This window comes from Rhinopithecus roxellana, chromosome 21 (assembly GCF_007565055.1).
Source record: "Rhinopithecus roxellana isolate Shanxi Qingling chromosome 21, ASM756505v1, whole genome shotgun sequence".
Lineage (NCBI taxonomy): Eukaryota > Metazoa > Chordata > Mammalia > Primates > Cercopithecidae > Rhinopithecus > Rhinopithecus roxellana.
The window spans coordinates 1012389-1029437 of NC_044569.1; the positions used below are offsets into that span (position 1 = coordinate 1012389).

Below are 17049 nucleotides of genomic sequence, written 5' to 3' on the forward strand. Positions count from 1 at the left end.
GCACTTTGAGAGGCCGAGGTGGGCGGATCATAAGGTCAGGAGTTCAAGACCAGCCTGGCCAATATGGTGAAACCCCATCTCTACTAAAAATACAAAAAATTAGCTGGGTGTGGGGGCGCATGACTATAATCCCAGCTATTCAGGAGGCTGAGGCAGGAAAATCGCTTGAACTCAGGAGATAGAGGTTGCAGTGAACCAAGATCTCGCCATTGCACTCCAGCCTGGGTGACAGAGCAAGACTCTGTCTCGGGGGGGAAAAAAGGTGTGTTTATTTATTGGGTCCAAGGTGTAAAAAATGTTTGAGGCTTCTCCCCCACCCACCCCCCACCCCACCCCACCCCTGGCGGAAAAAAAGAAAAAACTGTATCTATTTTCATCCCTAGTGCTGAATACAATGCTCTATATAGATAAGACTTTGGATAAATATTTGATAATGACAATAAACAGAAACATGAGATGGAAGCTAGAAAAAAATTCCATGATATGCTTAAAATGAACTTTTCAAAAGAAGCGCCAGCTCACAAAATTGTATTTTCATGTTTATACCACTATTACTCTGCTAATTTTGACTAAGACCTACTGTGTTTTAGGCAATATGCTAATTGCTTGGGATGTAAGAAATAAAACACAGCCTTTCTTTCTCAGAGCTTGCTAGGGTGTGAAGAAACAGCTGGGGAGAATAATCTATCCTCGATGTACAAGAATCAGTACTTGAAAATATTCATCTCATTATATAACAAGTATATAATTACATGCATGTATAGTTGTATTTTATTTTTGTTTTTGTATTTATTTTTATTTTTGTTTTACACTAGTGGTTATCTTTAATATGAATACTAGTTCATATTTTGGTTTTGGTAGAATATCATGGTTAAAACTTATAATTCAGATTCACTAAGATGTTTATAATAAATATACAGTAAGTGTTGGTGAGGATGTGGAGAAATTAGAACCCATGTACATTGCTGGTTGGAATGTAAAATGGTACAGCTGCTTTGAAAAAGCCTGGTAGTTCCTCAAAAAGTGTAGAATTACCATATAACCAGGTATATACCCAAGAGAAATTAAAAATATGCCCACACAAAAACTATATACAAATGTTCATTGCAGCATTATTCATAACAGCAAAAAAGAAATAACCTAAATGTCCATCACTGATGAACAAAATTTGATCTCTATCTGCACAATGGAATACTATATATCCATAAAAGGAACATCAGGCTGGGCGCTGTGACTCACACCTGTAATCCCAGCACTGGGAGGTTGAGGCGGGCAGATCATGAGGTCAAGAGATCGAGACCATCCTGGCCAACATGGTGAAACCCCGCCTCTACTCAAAATACAAAAAATTAGCCAGGCGTGGTGGCGGGTGCCTGCAGTCCCAGCTACTCAGGAGATTGAGGCAGGAGAATCACCTGAACCAGGCAGGCGGAGGTTGCAGTGAGCCGAGATTGTGCCACTGCACTCCAGCCCAGCGACAGAGCGAGACTCCGTTTCAAAAAAAAAAAAAAAGGAACGTCAAGAACTGGCACATGCCACATATGCATGAGCCTTTAAAACATTATGCTAAGTGAAAGAAGCTAGTCACAAAAGAGCATACACTGTTTTATTCCATATACAGAAAACAGCCCAGAACAGGCAAATCTATAGACATAGAGATTAGCATTACCTAGGGCTGAGGGATTAGTGACTTCTAAAGGGGTAGAGGGTCTTTTTTTCAGGGTGATGAGATGTTCTAAAGTTAGATTATGGTGATGGCTGCACAACTCTGTGAACAAACACCACTGAATTATGCACTTTAATTTTTTTTTAGAGATGGGGTCTTGCTGTGTTGCTCAGGCTGGAGTGCAGCAGCTATTTAAAGGTGTGATCATAGCTCATTGCAGCCTCAAACTCCTGGGCTCAAGTGATCTTCCTTTCTCAGTCTCCTGAGTAGCGAGTAGCAGGGACCACAGGTGCACGCTCACCGCACTAGCTCCAAATTGTGTACTTTAAATGGGTGAATTTTATTATATGTGAATTACATCTCAATAAAGAAGTTGGGCGCAGTAGCTCACACCTGTAATCCCAGCACTTTGGGAGGCCGAGGCAGGCGGATCACGAGGTCAGGAGTTCAAGATCAGCCTGGACAACATGGTGAAACCCTGTCTCTACTAAAAATACAAAAATTAGCCGGGTGTGGTGGTGGGCGCCTGTAATCCCAGCTACTCCAGAGGCTGAGGCAGGAGAACTGCTGGAACCGGGGAGGCAAAAGTTGCAGCGAGCTGAGATCACACCATTGCACTCCAGCCTGGGCAACAAGAGTGAGACTCCGTCTCAAAAAAAGAAAAGAAGTTAAAAAATATGATTCAGGCCAGCCAGCATCCATGTATACCTAAAAATCCGTAATTTCAGAGAGTTGTTTGCAAAGCACTATGTAAATGCTTTGAGACATAGAATACGTGAGGTGCAGAGCTCACCTTCCACAGGCTCACAACTGAGCTTCCTCATCTAGGCATAATTTATTCACACTTTTCATTCCTAAATATACTGGGCAGGATTCTGAGTTGTAAGTGAAAGCAGATCAACTTAAAGTGAAAAAAGGAATGTATTAGCTCTTATAACTGGGAAGTCCAAAGGTTTTGGCCTGACTAGAAGCAGAGGTTTATGTAAAGGCTTTAGGACTCTTGCTTCTTTCCTTTTGCTTCTTTCCTCTTGCTTCTTTCCTTTTCTTTCCTCCCTGCAAACCAGAAGTCCGTGGTCCTTAAGATTTGTAAACCCAAAGAGTGTCCTTCATGATATTCTCCTGAAAAGTCTAGAAGATAACTCTGAAAAGCAGGATCAGCCTCCCATCCATACAGACTGAATGAATTACTATGATTGAAGCAGAATATATTCTGTACAGACAAAAAAGCACCGGTATTATCATTGCTATCATCTTAGATACAGTATTGAGGGAGTCTGCAAGTACATCATCAGGAGTTCTCCAAATGGTGGCATTTTTAGTAAATAATTTTATGTTAGTGTGTATTTTTTGTACATGGTTCTCTCAACGTGATACCTGAGGAAAAAATAGATGTATTTTATAAACAGGCTGAAGTACTGAGGAGGGAAAAGATGTTGAATAATGGGGAAATTATTATTATTGGCTGGCTAGCCCAATAACCATTGCCAATCCCCTTTCCCTTGCCTGCCTTCACTATAATTGATAAAGTATGTAACTGGCAAATTATTTGCTTTCCCAGTCTCTCACTCCACCTGGGTGGCCATGTGACAGGGGTCTGGCTAATGGATGTGAGTGCAAGTCTTCCGGGAAAGCTTTCACTTTCCTAAAAGGGCAGATGTGTCTGGCCCCACTCCTCCCTTTTCCTTCTTTGAACACAAATGTGTCATCTGGAACTGCAGCAGCCACCCTGTGTTTAGAAGATAACTAGCCACTGTGATAAGGATGGAATAGAAACAGACTGGGTCTTTGATAACATTGGTAAGCCTCCACACCAGCTCTGGCCTGCCCACTAGGAGAATTCTTATAATACAAGTTAATTAGATATAATTTTTCCTTAAGGCACTGTTAGGTTTCCTGCCGCTGAAAGTATTCTTAATTGGTACAAGTGGTGTGAGCCCGATATTCTGGAAACGGAAAAGCAAAACAGTATTAATGTTTCTTACTAATGCATTAATAAAATTATCACCAATTACTTTCTAGGGATTACTTTCTGGGGCCTTTTAGTAGATAAAAACTCACAAAAGAACAATTTAAAATGGTAGAATTTATTTTAATATAATGATATATATGCGTCCACATATATACTATTTTAAAAATAAGCATGTAAATTATAATCATTATAAAACATAAGTTAGCCCTAATATTATCAGAGTAAAAGAGCACATATAGAAGTCAGTCTAACATTGTTGCACTTGTCTTTTAAAGTTAGAATACATAAAAGATTTAGCGCATTGTATTTTATTTCAGTTTTCATGTTATCATCATTAACTATAAATACCCTTAGGAAAGTACCACCTTATAACTTACATTCAAATAGCCAACATTTCTCAGCAGTTATTAAAGTACCATTAAATCACCTAAAACGAATAATCTAAAAAAATACTAGTTTAAATTAAAACCCTGAGGAATTAAAAATTTTTTACACAATAGTTTTGGTTAAGTGCAATTTCATGTACATACTACTTTGTTTAAGGATGTACTTGGTAAGGCATAGTAAAAATAAAATCTACATAAGTAACAATCTAATACTATATTGAATTTGTTGCTACAAAGTTGTTTTGTTTCTCTAAAAAGTAGTTTTTGCATATCATTCTGGACCTCTTCACCCATCTGCTGGCTTATTTGCCTTATATACAGTAGTTAAAATTTGTGCACTAAGCTGAGCTGCCTTCACAATTGTGGTTCAGACAAAATGCACCCGAAGAACTACATGTTAAGAGAGTTCATGTCCATGCTCAACCATAGCTTGCACAAACTGCTTGAAGACACGATCCATGTAAGTGGATTGCCTTGGCCAGATTCCCTCCAGAAAACCAATATGGCCTCCATAAGAAGTAAGGACCAAAGCAACATTAGGATTTTGCTTAGCAGTTTCTATTGGAATAGCTTCAGACCAAACAGGGTGGCAATAAGACAGAAGAAGGAGAGAGAAAAATATAATCATTATGTTTTTGTTAGGAAAAGCATATACCTTTATCATGTCTAATAAACAGAAATCAAAACACCATTATATAAATATATGTAATGAGCACAGTTAAATGGAATGAGTCTAATTTACATCAACTATCTATATTCTTTTTTTTTTTTTTTTTTTTGAGACGGAGTCTCGCTCTGTCGCCGGGGCTGGAGTGCAGTGGCCGGATCTCAGCTCATTGCAAGCTCCGCCTCCCGGGTTCACGCCATTCTCCTGCCTCAGCCTCCTGAGTAGCTGGGACTACAGGCGCCCGCTACCTCGCCCGGCTAGTTTTTTGTATTTTTTAGTAGAGACGGGGTTTCACCATGTTAGCCAGGATAGTCTCGATCTCCTGACCTCGTGATCCGCCCGTCTCGGCCTCCCAAAGTGCTGGGATTACAGGCTTGAACTATCTATATTCTTATAACAGTTCGTATATATGGTCATATACTTGCACAATCATTTTGGGAAGAACCAATCCAAGATTTAATCATAACACAAAAGTATACATCAAGTCTTATTTTGAGAAATTAAAGTAAGACAATTCAAGGAATGGTGAATCCTCATAATATGCTATAAAATTCCCACTGAGGAGTTACAGCAGGGAAAACAACTAAGCTTAGCACCTTTTTGAGAGTTAGAAATTCATTAGCTATTATTTTGATCAACTTTACATGATGTAGCTTGGCATGGTAGCTCATGCTTATAATCCTAGCATTTTAGGACCCTAAAGTGAGAGGATCACTTGAGCTCAGAAGTTCGAGACCAGCCTGGGCAACACAGTGAGACTCCATCTTGAAAGAAAGAAAAGAAAGGAAAGGAAGAAGAAAGAAAGGAAGACAGGAAGAAAGCAAAGAAAAAGAAAAGGAAAGAAAGAGAAGGACAAAAAGAAGAAAAGGAAGAAAGAAAGAAAAGAAAAGAAAACAAAGGAAAGAGAGAGAAAGAAAGAAAAAGAGGGAGGCCGGGCACGGTGGTTCACGCCTGTAATCCCAGCACTTTGGGAAGCTGAGGTGTGTGGATCATGAGGTCAAGAGATCAAGACCATCCTGGCCAACATGGTGAAACTCTGTCTCTACCAAAAACACAAAAATTAGATGGGCACACTGGCGTGTGCCTGTAGTCCCAGCTACTTGGGAGGCTGAGGCAGGAGAATCGCTTGAACCTGGGAGGCGAGGTTGCAGTCAGCTGAGATTGTGCCATTGTATTCTAGCCTGGTGACAGAGTGAGACTCCGTCTAAAGAAAACAAAGAGCTGGGCGCGGTGGCTCATGCCTGTAATCCCAGTACTTTGGGAGGCAAAGGCGGGTGGATCATGAGGTCAGGAGTTCAACAGCAGCCTGGCCAACATGGTAAAACCCTGTCTCTACTAAAAACACAAAAAATAGCCAGGCATGGTGGTGCATGCCTGTAATCCCAGCTACTTGGGAGGCCGAGGCTGCAGTGAGTTGAGATGGCGCCACTGCACTCCAGCCTGGTGACAGAGCAAGACTCCATCTCAAAAACAAACGAACAAACAAACAAATAAAAAAAAAGAGAGAGAGAAAGAAAGAACAAACGAATGAACCGTATATAATGTTAGATTCCTCAGGCCAATTAATGGCTGTATTAAGGATTCAAAAGTATAAATATAATTTATATAATAAAAACATATAGATAACAACAAAAACGAATGAAATTCTCTCGAATGGTAACAGTGTTTATCTTTGGGCTATGAAACATGGGTGAATTTTTCCTTTTCTTCCTTCTCTGAATTTCTATTTATGGTAAAGACAAAGGAAAAGTATTTAAAAAACATAGTTGTGGCCTGGTGCAGTGGCTCACACCTGTAATCCCAGCACTTTGGGTGGCGGAGGCAGGTGGATCGCGAGGTCGGGAGATCGAGACCTCCTGGCTAACATGGTGAAACCCTGTCTCCACTAAAAATACAAAAACAAAATTAGCCAGGTATGGTGGTGGGCGCCTGTAGTCCCAGCTACTCAGGAGGCTGAGGCAGGAGAATCGCTTAAACCAGGGAGGCGGAAGTTGCAGTGAGCCAAGATTGTGCCACTGCACTCCAGCCTGGGCGACACAGCAACACTCCGTCTCAAACAAAACGAAACAAAACAAATCAACAACAAAACAAAACAAAAAAAACCTAGTTGCTGGCAGGCGCAGTGGCTCATGCCTGTACTTAAAGCACTCTGGGGCTGAGATGGGTGGGGTGGATCACTTGAGGTCAGAAGTTTGAGACCAGCCTGGATAACATGGTTAAACCCTGTCTGTACTAAAAATATTAAAAAATTAGCTGGGCATGGTGGCAGGCACCTGTAATTTCAGCTACTTGGGAGGCTGAGGCAGGAGAATCGCTTGAACCAGGGAGATGGAGGTTGCAGTGAGCCAAGATTGCGCCACTGCACTCCAGCCTAGGTGACAAAGTGAGACTCTGTTTCAAATAAACAAAAACAAAAACAAAAACATAGTTGCTGTATTTAATATAATTCACCAGTAAGACAGTCTTTTCTTTCTTTTTTTTTTTTTTTTTGAGACGGAGTCTCACTCTGTCGCCCAGGCTGGAGTGCAGTGATGCAATCGTGGCTCACTGCAACCTCCGCCTCCCTGGTTCAAGCGATTCTCCTGCCTCAGCCTCCTGAGTAGCTGGGACTACAGGCATGCACCACCACACCTGGCTAATTTTTTTATTTTTTAGTAGAGATAAGGTTTCACCATATTGGACAAGCTGGTCTCAAACTGCTGACCTCATGATCTGCCTCGGCCTCCCAAAGTGCTGGGATTACAGGTGTGGGCCATCGTGCATGGCCTCGACAGTCTTTTCATACGCTCTATAAATCTACCTTGAGTAAGTATAAACTTTATTTTTTATTTTTTTTGAGACAGAGTCTTGCTTTGTTGCCCAGGCTGGAGTGCAGTGGCACATCCTGGCTCACTGCAAGCTCTGCCTCCCGGGTTCACGCCATTCTCCTGCCTCAGCCTCCCAGTAGCTGGGACTACAGGCACGTAGCAACACGCCCGGCTAATTTTTTGTATTTTTAGTAGAGACGGGGTTTCACCGTGTTAGCCAGGATGGTCTCGATCTCCTGACCTCGTGATCCGCCTGCCTCAGCCTCCCAAAGTGCTGGGATTACAGGCGTGAGCCACCGCGCCTGGCTAAACTTTATTTTTATCCTTTTTATTTTTTATTTGTTTTTGAGATACGGTCTTGCTCTGTGGCCCAGGCTGGAGTACAGTGGTGCAATCTCAGCTCACTGAAACCTCTGCCACCTGGGTTCAAATGATTCTCCTGCCTCAGTCTCCCGAGTAACTTGGATTACAGGTGCCCACCAGCATACCCAGCTAATTTTTGTATTTTTAATAGAGAAGAGGTTTCACCATGTTGGCCAGGCTGTTCTCGAACTCCTGACCTCAAGTGATTTGCCTACCTCAGCCTCCCAAAGTGCTGGGATTACAGGCGTGCACCACCCATCTGGCCTGAGTATAAACTTTAAAAGATATGAATTAAAGTTGTTTTTTTTTTTCCCTCCCATGCTTAGAGGTCAGTGAAAATGTTATGATATAAGGTCTCTAATGGATCAAAACCTGGCATGAGAAGTGTTTTGATTTCAGATACTGCCAAATCTTATCTCCCTAATTAAGATAACCTGGTTGAGGCCAGTGTGGTGGTTCACCCTTGTAATCTCAGCACTTTGGGAGGATCTTTGGGGCTAGGAGTTTGAGACTAGCCTGGGCAGCACAGCAAGACTGACCATGTCTTTACAAAAAATGTTAAAAAAAAAAAAAAAAAAAGAAAAGCCTGGTGTGGTGGCATGCGCTTATAGTCCTAGCTGACGCTGAGGTGGGAGGACAGTTTGAGCCTAGGAGTTTAAGACTGCAGTAAACTTTTTTTTTTTTTTAGATGGAATTTCACTGTTGTTGCCCAGGTGCAATGGTACGATCTCAGCCGGCTTACTGCAACCTCCATCTCCTGGGTTCAAGCAGTTCTCCTGCCTCAGCCTCCCAAGTAGCTGGGATTATAGGCGCGTGCCACCATGCCCGGTTAATTGTGTATTTTTTTTTTTTTTTTACTAGAGATGGGATTTCACCATGTTGCTCAGGCTGGTCTTGAACTCCTGACCTCAGGTGATCCACCCACCTTGGCCTCCCAAACTGCTGGGATTACAGGTGTGAGCCACTTCGCTCGGCTGGCTGCAGTAAACTATGGTAGTGTCACTGGACTCCGGTCTCGGCGACAGAGCGAGATCCTGTGTCCAAAAAAATATATATATATAAAATGTGATTGATGCAATAATTACAACTTCACAACTTGGGCTGAGTTTTAGGGGCAAATGAGCTAATTAAACGTAACAGCTTCTCTACCCCACCCCCTTGTAAGAAGAAAAAGGAAGCTAAAATTCAGTGTAAGAGAACTGGGGCCTTCTACAAACCGACTGTTTAGAACTGACTGTTTAGAACTGACTGTTTAGAACTGACTGTTTAGAACTGACTGTTTAGACAATGCTCTACATTTGACCCTTCGCAACACTCGAAAGAATAAACCGATAGCCCTAAAGCAAGGCTCAAACAGCTAAGTTCTTATCAAAAAGTGGTCCTGACTTCATGTCCTTAGCTAGCCACATCCGTCCCAAGGAAAAAAGTGAACATCTATCTTGGAATCAGGTGTGGGAACTTAAGGGGGAACGGCTGATACTATTTTTGCTTTTCCTTTTTCACCAAACATTTAGAGTGTTTCATTTGCCTCTAAAGGAATTATCAAGAGCCTAAACTTCACATTCTGGATACATTCAGAAATGTCTAACGCTGAGAATTACAGTCATATCAGAAGAACAAAAGGCTGGGCCACATTTGAGTCATGTGAAAGATGCTAGCTGCCTGTTCTCTCAGACTGCAGACAATTGTCCACTATTTCAATGTGGCAAGACTATTTTAAAGGCTTGGGAAAGAACAGAAAATAATGAGTTCAAACTTCATCCAAGTGGGTAAGGTTAAAATGTTGGGAATTTTTTGCTGGTAAAAAGGTCAGTGAAATATAAAAACGGGTAGAGAAATACCAGACTTCCTTAATCCAATGAAAATATGCTGAAACAATCACCATGTAAGTCAACTGATACTAAAGTTCACAGTTTCATTTTCTAAATTGTGGTCAAGGCCATAAGTTTCAGCTTCTAAGATTACCTGTCATTAATCATAAATCACAATAAAATAGGATCTTCTAGAGAAATAATAGGTAATTAAAAAATATATACATATATATATACACACATAAGGGATTTTCTGAAAATTTCACAACGTGTGTTATGTTTATAGTTAGAATCATTTTTTAAATGAAATATTTGGGGAAAATGGTTTTAATGTATTGAAAGGAAAGAGAGAAAAAATTTTTTGTTTTTTTTTTTCGAGATGGAGTCTTGCTCTGTCGCCCAGGCTGGAGTGCAGTGGCACGATCTCAGCTCACTGCAACCTCCACCTCCTGATTCAAGCAATTCTCCGATTCTCCTGCCTCAGCCTCCCAAGCAGCTGGGATTACAGGCACGTGCCACCATGCCCAGCTACTTTTTGTATTTTTAGTAGAGACAGGGTTTCACCGTGTGGGCCAGGCTGCTCCCTTTGTCATCAAATTTCATATTTCTTGACATAAGAAAGCAGGAAAGTTGGCCGGGCGTGGTGGCTCATGTCTGTAATCCCAGCATTCTGGGAGGCCGAGGTGGGTGGATCGCCTGAGGTCAGGAGTTCGAGACCAGCCTGGCCAACATAGTGAAACCTCATCTCTACTAAAAATACAAAAAATAGCCAGGCATGGTGGCGGGCACCTGTAATCCCAGCTACTTGGGAGGCTGAGGCAGGAAAATTGCTTGAACCCGAGAGGCAGAGGTTGTAGTAAGCAGAGATTGTGCCACTGCATTCCAGCCTGGGTGACAGAGCGAGACTCCATCTCAAAAAAGAAAAAAAAGAAAGCAGTAAAGTTTAGGCTGGGTGTGGTGGCTCAGGCCTGTAATCCCAGCACTTTGGGAGAACCAGGCAGGCGAATCACCAGAGGTCAGGAGTTCAAGACCAGCCTGACCAACACGGTGAAACACTGTCTCTACGAAAATACAAAATTAGCCAGGCATGATGGCGGGTGCCTGTAATCCCAGCTACTTGGGAGGCTGAGGAGGGAGAATTGCTTGAACCCAGGAGGCAGAGGTTGCAGTGAGCCAAGATCATGCCTTTGTATTCCAGCCTGGGTGACAGAGTGAGAAAGAAAGCAGGAAAGTTATTTTTGAATAATTTTCTTTTTTTAAGAGACAGGGTCTCACTCTGTTGTTCAGGCTGGAGTGCAGTGGCATGATCATAGCTCACTGCAGCCTCAAATTTCTGGGCTCAAGTGATTCTCCCACCTCAGCCTCCCAAGTATGTGGGACTACAGGCACACACCACCATGCCCAGCTAATTAATTTTCTTTTATACAGTATTCCGGGGAAAAGGAAATAATGTTTCTCTTCAAATATGACCTTCTAGTCCAAATATGCTTCACTCATTGAGATAATCAAAGCCACTGTGTTTATAAAGTCTCAAGTTCTTTTCCAGCTTAAAAGGGAAGGAAAACTTCAAATTTTTCTGTATAGGAACCTCAGGAAGAAGAGGCAAGTGATGACAATATTCTCTTGAGGCAAAAAGACTGTAACATAATCTGTCCAAAGAACAGTGTATTTGATAAGAAGGAAAGGTTATAAAAATGAGAACGAGCAAAACAGTGAGTCATAATTTGTTCTGAGCTTCTCACAATGGACTAGATAAGCGTCTGTGAAAATATTTAAGTGATCTGAGACATTTAGATACTATGTTATGAGTATCTAGTTTTTTAAGTAATGGAAATGACACATTTTCTTACTACTATATTTTCTTAAAAAGAACAATATATTGAAAGTTAATTCATGTCAAAATATATAGAAATATGTTCATTTTACCATGACTGGGTGAGAAAACATCATCCACAGAATTTAGACACAATACTGGAATTCCTACTGACGTCAGTCTACGACTCGGACTGGCATCAGTATAATAATCATCAATTGTTCGGTATCCAAACATGACTGAAGTGAATCGCTTATCAAACTCTCTGATGGATTTAGCCTGAAACACAAAAACAAATTATATCTAGTCTTGCCCCAAAAGGAGAAATAAAAGTATTACATAAAGTTTCTCTCCTACCTTCATGACATGATCCATATCAACTTGTTTTACAAACATATGTCGGTGCCTGGAACAAAAGAATTTCAGAAGTAAAAATCAAGGTCATTCCAACTCCATCATACTAAAAAGACTTAAAAACAAACTACTAAACAGCCTAGCACAGGGCACAAAGTTGGCCCTCAATAAATATTTGCTTAATCAGGTATGGCAAGATTAGTATAATAATGTTTGTGCTGAAGATATTTTCTTCAAGTACATTTTTTTTTTTTCTTTTTTGAGACAGGGTCTTTCTTTGTCACCCAGGCTGGAGTGTAGTGGCATGATCACGGTTCACTGCACCTTCCATCTGCTGGGCTTTAGTGATTCTCCCACTGCAGCCCCAAAGTGCCTGGGACTATAGGTATGTGCCACCACGCCCCACCAATTTTGTGTTTTGGTTTTTTTTTTTTGTATTTTTTGTAGAGATGGGGTTTCGCCATGTTACCCAGGCTGGTCTCGAACTCCTGGACTCAAGGGATCCACCCTCCTCGGCCTCCCAAAGTGCTGGGATTATAGGCATGAGCCACCTTGCCTGGTCTGGTAAAATCTAATCCAGTGTTGGATGTCAACTTCCAGGATAACTATGGTTTTCAGTAAGTCATGTGCAAATCAACAGTACTTTTCAAGTTTATATTTATTAATTAACTTAAAAGTATGTGGTAACAGCTCATGAAAAAAAAAAAAGATTATGTACATTGCATGCCTGTATCAAAATATCTCATGTACCCCATAAATATATACACCTATTACGTACTCACAGAAATTAAAAATTTTAAAAAATTAAATAAAGAAATAAGCAAACAGAAACATCTCCGCTGGGCGGGGGGCTCAGGTCTGCAGTCCTAGCACTTTGGGAGGCTGCAGTGGATGGATTGCCTGAGTTCAGGAGTTCGAGACCACCCTGGGCAACATGGCAAAACCCCGTCTCTACAAAACATAATATAATTAGCCAGATATGGTGGTATGGGCCTGTAGTCCCAGCTACTTGAGAGGCTGAGATGGGAGGCTCACTTGAGCCTAGGAGGTTCAGGCTGCAGTGAGCCATGATCACATCACCGCACTCCAGCGTGGGCGATAGAGAGAGACCCTGTCTTAAAAAAAAAAAAAAGGAAAGAAAGAAAGAAAAAAGAAAATACACAAACAATTCCAGAGAAAACTAATGCAAAGACAGTATTTTGGTAGTATAAGAACTGTGAGGGCTGAGATTATCTAAGTGAACTGCATTCTCCTGTCTCTAAAACATACTATGCTCATAAGCACACCCTTAAGGAGCCGTATCATTCAGCAATGAAAGTACTTAATACATTACTTATTATCCAGGAAAGACTTAGGTATTATTAAGATTAGCAACAAGTAGAAATCCAGGGAAACAGCCCATCACACACTTAACACATTCCATACTAACATTTTTAGTCTTTTAGAATAATTTAGAGGCCGGGCGTGGTGGCTCAAGCCTGTAATCCCAGCACTTTGGGAGGCCGAGATGGGCGGATCACGACGTCAGGAGATCGAGACCATCCTGGCTAACACGGTGAAACCCCGTCTCTACTAAAAACTACAAAAAACTAGCTGGGCGACATGGCGGCGCCTGTAGTCCCAGCTACCCGGGAGGCTGAGACAGGAGAATGGCGTGAACCCGGGAGGCGGAGCTTGCAGTGAGCTGAGATCCGGCCACAGCACTCCAGCCTGGGTGACAGAGCGAGACTCCGTCTCAAAAAAAAAAAAAAAAAAAAAATAGAATAATTTAGAATGGTGATTAGAATAGTAACCTTCAATAGTGTGCCTTCACTAAAAATGGGGTATATACTTTAGGGGTTGTACAAGACAATCCACTGGGGTTCAGAAAGAAAACATTACAACTTTTAGCTATATTTTTAACTTATGCTTAAATTTTAACTTATACTTACATTTTTTATTTATATGCATTTACAACAAAGATAATATTTTGGTACAGTAGTAAATTTATTCAGTGTGTAAATACATATACATATATTGGTAGTATTATGCTTTAAACTTTTTTATTGTTGGGGCATGTAATCAAAATATTTGGAGACAACAGGATTTTTTTTTTTTTTTTTTTTTTGAGACAGAGTCTTGCTCTGTCACCCAGGTTGGAGTGCAGTGGCATGATCTTGGCTCACTGCAACCTCCGCCTCCTGGGTTCAAGCGATTCTCCTGCCTCAGCCTCCTGAACAGCTGGGACTACAGGCGTGCACCACCATGCCCAGCTAATTTTTTTGTATTTTTAGTAGAGATGGGGTTTCACCATGTTGGCCAGGATGGTCTTGATCTCCTGACCTTGTGATCCCTCCGCCTCGGCCTCCCAAAGTGCTGGGATTACAGGTGTGAGCCACCAGGCCCAGCCCTGGAGACAACAGATTTTTTTTTTGAGATGGAGTTTCACTCTTGTTGCCCAGGCTGGAGTGGAATGGTGCGATCTTGGCTCACTGCAACCTCCACCTCCCAGGTTCAAGCGATTCTCCTGCCTCAGACTTCCTAGTAGCTGGAATTACAGGCATGTGCCACCACGCCCAGCTAATTTTGTATTTTTAGAAGAGACGGGATTTCTCCACGCTGGTCAGGCTGGTCTCGAACTCCCGACCTCAGGTGATCTGCCCGCCTCGGCCTCCCAAAGTGCTGGGATTACAGGCATGAGCCACCGTGCCTAGCGAGATAACAGATTTTAAAGATGACTCACTTATTAACTGAAGACTGAAGGCAGGTTGTCAAATAGTAATTAAAAAGCAGCCAGTTCAGTGGTTTCTCCAATGACTCTGAGCAAGCGAAGGTGTTCCAACCAACGGAAAAAGTTGCAGCTGCCATCAAAGGAGTTTTAGACCCAATTTTGCCCAGGTAATTTAGAAGCAGCATTCTAAAATGGGGAGAAACAGGAAACTCAGTGATTAATTTGTTTTATCACACAGGACATCCATTTCTAACTACAGACTTTATGTTAACTATGGAGAAGAAAAATATAAACTAGTGTTTAAGTCCTCTATCATGGAAAAGCATGCAAACATCTTCATTCTTTCCTTATGTTCATATATTTATTTGTCTTGCAGTCAACTATGTGGTCAATGGGACAAATCATAGTTATTTCTTATATATGGATCCTATGAAGTCAAACATAAGAGAAATCCACCCTAAGAGAGGTTTTCAAATGTGACTGCATGCTGGAATCACCCAGAGTATTTTGTGTGTGTGTGTGTGTGTGCTTTTCTAAGACAGAGTCTCGCTCTGTCACCCAGCCTGGAGTGCAGTGGTGTGATCTCGGCCCTCTGCAACCTCCACCTCCTGGGTTCAAGCGATTCTCCTGCCTCAGCCTCCCGAGTAGCTGGGATTACAGGCGTGCATCACCACGCCTTGGTAATTTTTTGTATTTTTAGTAGAGACAGGGTTTCATCGTGTTGACCAGGCTGCTTTTGAACTCCTGACCTCAAGTGATCTGCACACCTCAGCCTCCCAAAGTGCTAAGATTACAGCCTTTGCACCTGGCCTTGTTTTTCTTTCTTTCTTTCTCTCTCTCTTTTTTTTTTTTTGAGATAGGCTCTGTAGCCCAGGCTGGAGTGCAGTGACACAATCACACCTTAGGGCAGCCTTGATCTCCTAGGCTAAGTGATCCTCTCACCTTACCCTCCCCAGTATCTGGGACTATATGAGTCTGCCATCATGCCCAGCTAATGAAAGAAAAAAAAACGTTTTGTTTTTTTTTTTTTTTTAAATAGAGATGAGGTCTCACTATCTTGCTCAGGCTGGTCTCTAGCTCCTGGGGAGTTTGTAAATGACTACTGATGTCTGGGTCTCACCCTGAGAGATTGTGAGTTAACTGGTCTGGATCGCTACCCTAGCTGCCAAGGATCCTTGCACCTTGTGGCAAGTTTCTAAATCGCTCTCTAGTCTAGACTTTCTGAGCTGTGGCAGAACAGTTGACCCCTAAAGTAACTTGTTTTCTCTTTCTATTCCTGTTATTTGTCCTTATTTCCTAACACATATTTTCTTCTTTTCTTTTTGTTCTATTAATTTTCTTGATTCTATGCTAATTCTGTTTTGGTAAGAGAGACCATAATCATGTCTAATCTACATACACAATGTTGAAAATCTAAAGTTTAACGCTGCCAAGTAACAGGATGATATCCTAATTGTTTCTCATTATATTTTTTTGTACTTGATTTCTTCAATTGTCCAGGTTTTGAAATAGGAGAAATGGGTTACAATTCTCCCTCATTCTTTTTTCCAGTCCAAATGACTTGCAGGGGTGAATGTGATGAAGTTTTAGATGGAAAGTGGACATTTAGCTTTTGAAAATGATTCTTCACAACAACTGAACTAAATGTACACAGTATTGTGGTTCACCAAACCATATATAGGACAATGCTTACTCTTCTGCAAAGGGTTCATTCTAGAGTCCTAGTTTTGGTGGCCCTACTCTTTGATGGGAGGTCAGATATTGTTGGGAGGCTGGTAAAATGTACAAGTTGGAAGGGCTTGAAGGGAAACTCAGGACTAGGAAGATTCAGAAGTAGATATGACCAAGCAGGTGAGATACATCTTGGTTATTACTCAGAAACAAAATGATGCCAAGATGTTGTCCCCAAAAAGACCGTTTTACTTCTATACGGAAAGGACCCTATTTCTCACCAAAAGAAAAAAACAAGCTAAAAAGAGAGAGAGAGAGAGAGAGAGAGAGAAATAACCCCTGGATTAAGAGACTTAAAAGGCATACCAATCTCAATGTATAGACTTTTTCTGGCTCCTAACTAAACTAAAACCAAACAAGCCAACAGACTATTTGGGATATGTGAACACTTACTGAATACTGGATGATAGTTTGAAATTAGTGTTAATTTTGTTCAGGTGTAATAATAGTAATATGGTTTTTTTGTTGTTGTTGCTTGTTTTAAGATAAACTCCAGCTGGGCGCAGTGGCTTATGCCTATAATCCCAGCACTTTGGGAGGCTGAGGCAGGCAGATCACGAAGTCAGGAGTTTGAGACCAGCCTGGACAACATAGTGAAACCCCCTCTCTACTAAAAATACAAATATTAGCTGGGCATGGTGGTGGGCGCCTGTAATCCCAGCAACTCGTGAGGCTGAAGCAGGAGAATTACTTGAATCCAGGAGGCAGAGGTTGCAGTGAGCTAAGATCGCACCACTGCACTCCAGCCCGGGTGACAGTGGGAGACTCCGTC

General features: G+C 41.6%; 1 protein-coding gene across 1 annotated transcript in view; it reads right to left on the reverse strand.

Moving 5' to 3' along the window:
* Positions 1–3731: 3731 nt before the first annotated feature.
* ABHD3 (abhydrolase domain containing 3) overlaps positions 3732–17049 on the reverse strand; it is a 46729-nt gene continuing 33411 nt past the window's right edge. Inside the window, 4 exon segments of the mRNA XM_010354880.2 lie at positions 3732–4591; positions 11596–11761; positions 11840–11888; positions 14559–14732. Of these exon segments, the coding sequence (XP_010353182.1) occupies positions 4419–4591; positions 11596–11761; positions 11840–11888; positions 14559–14732 (562 nt within the window). The 3' untranslated portion in view covers positions 3732–4418.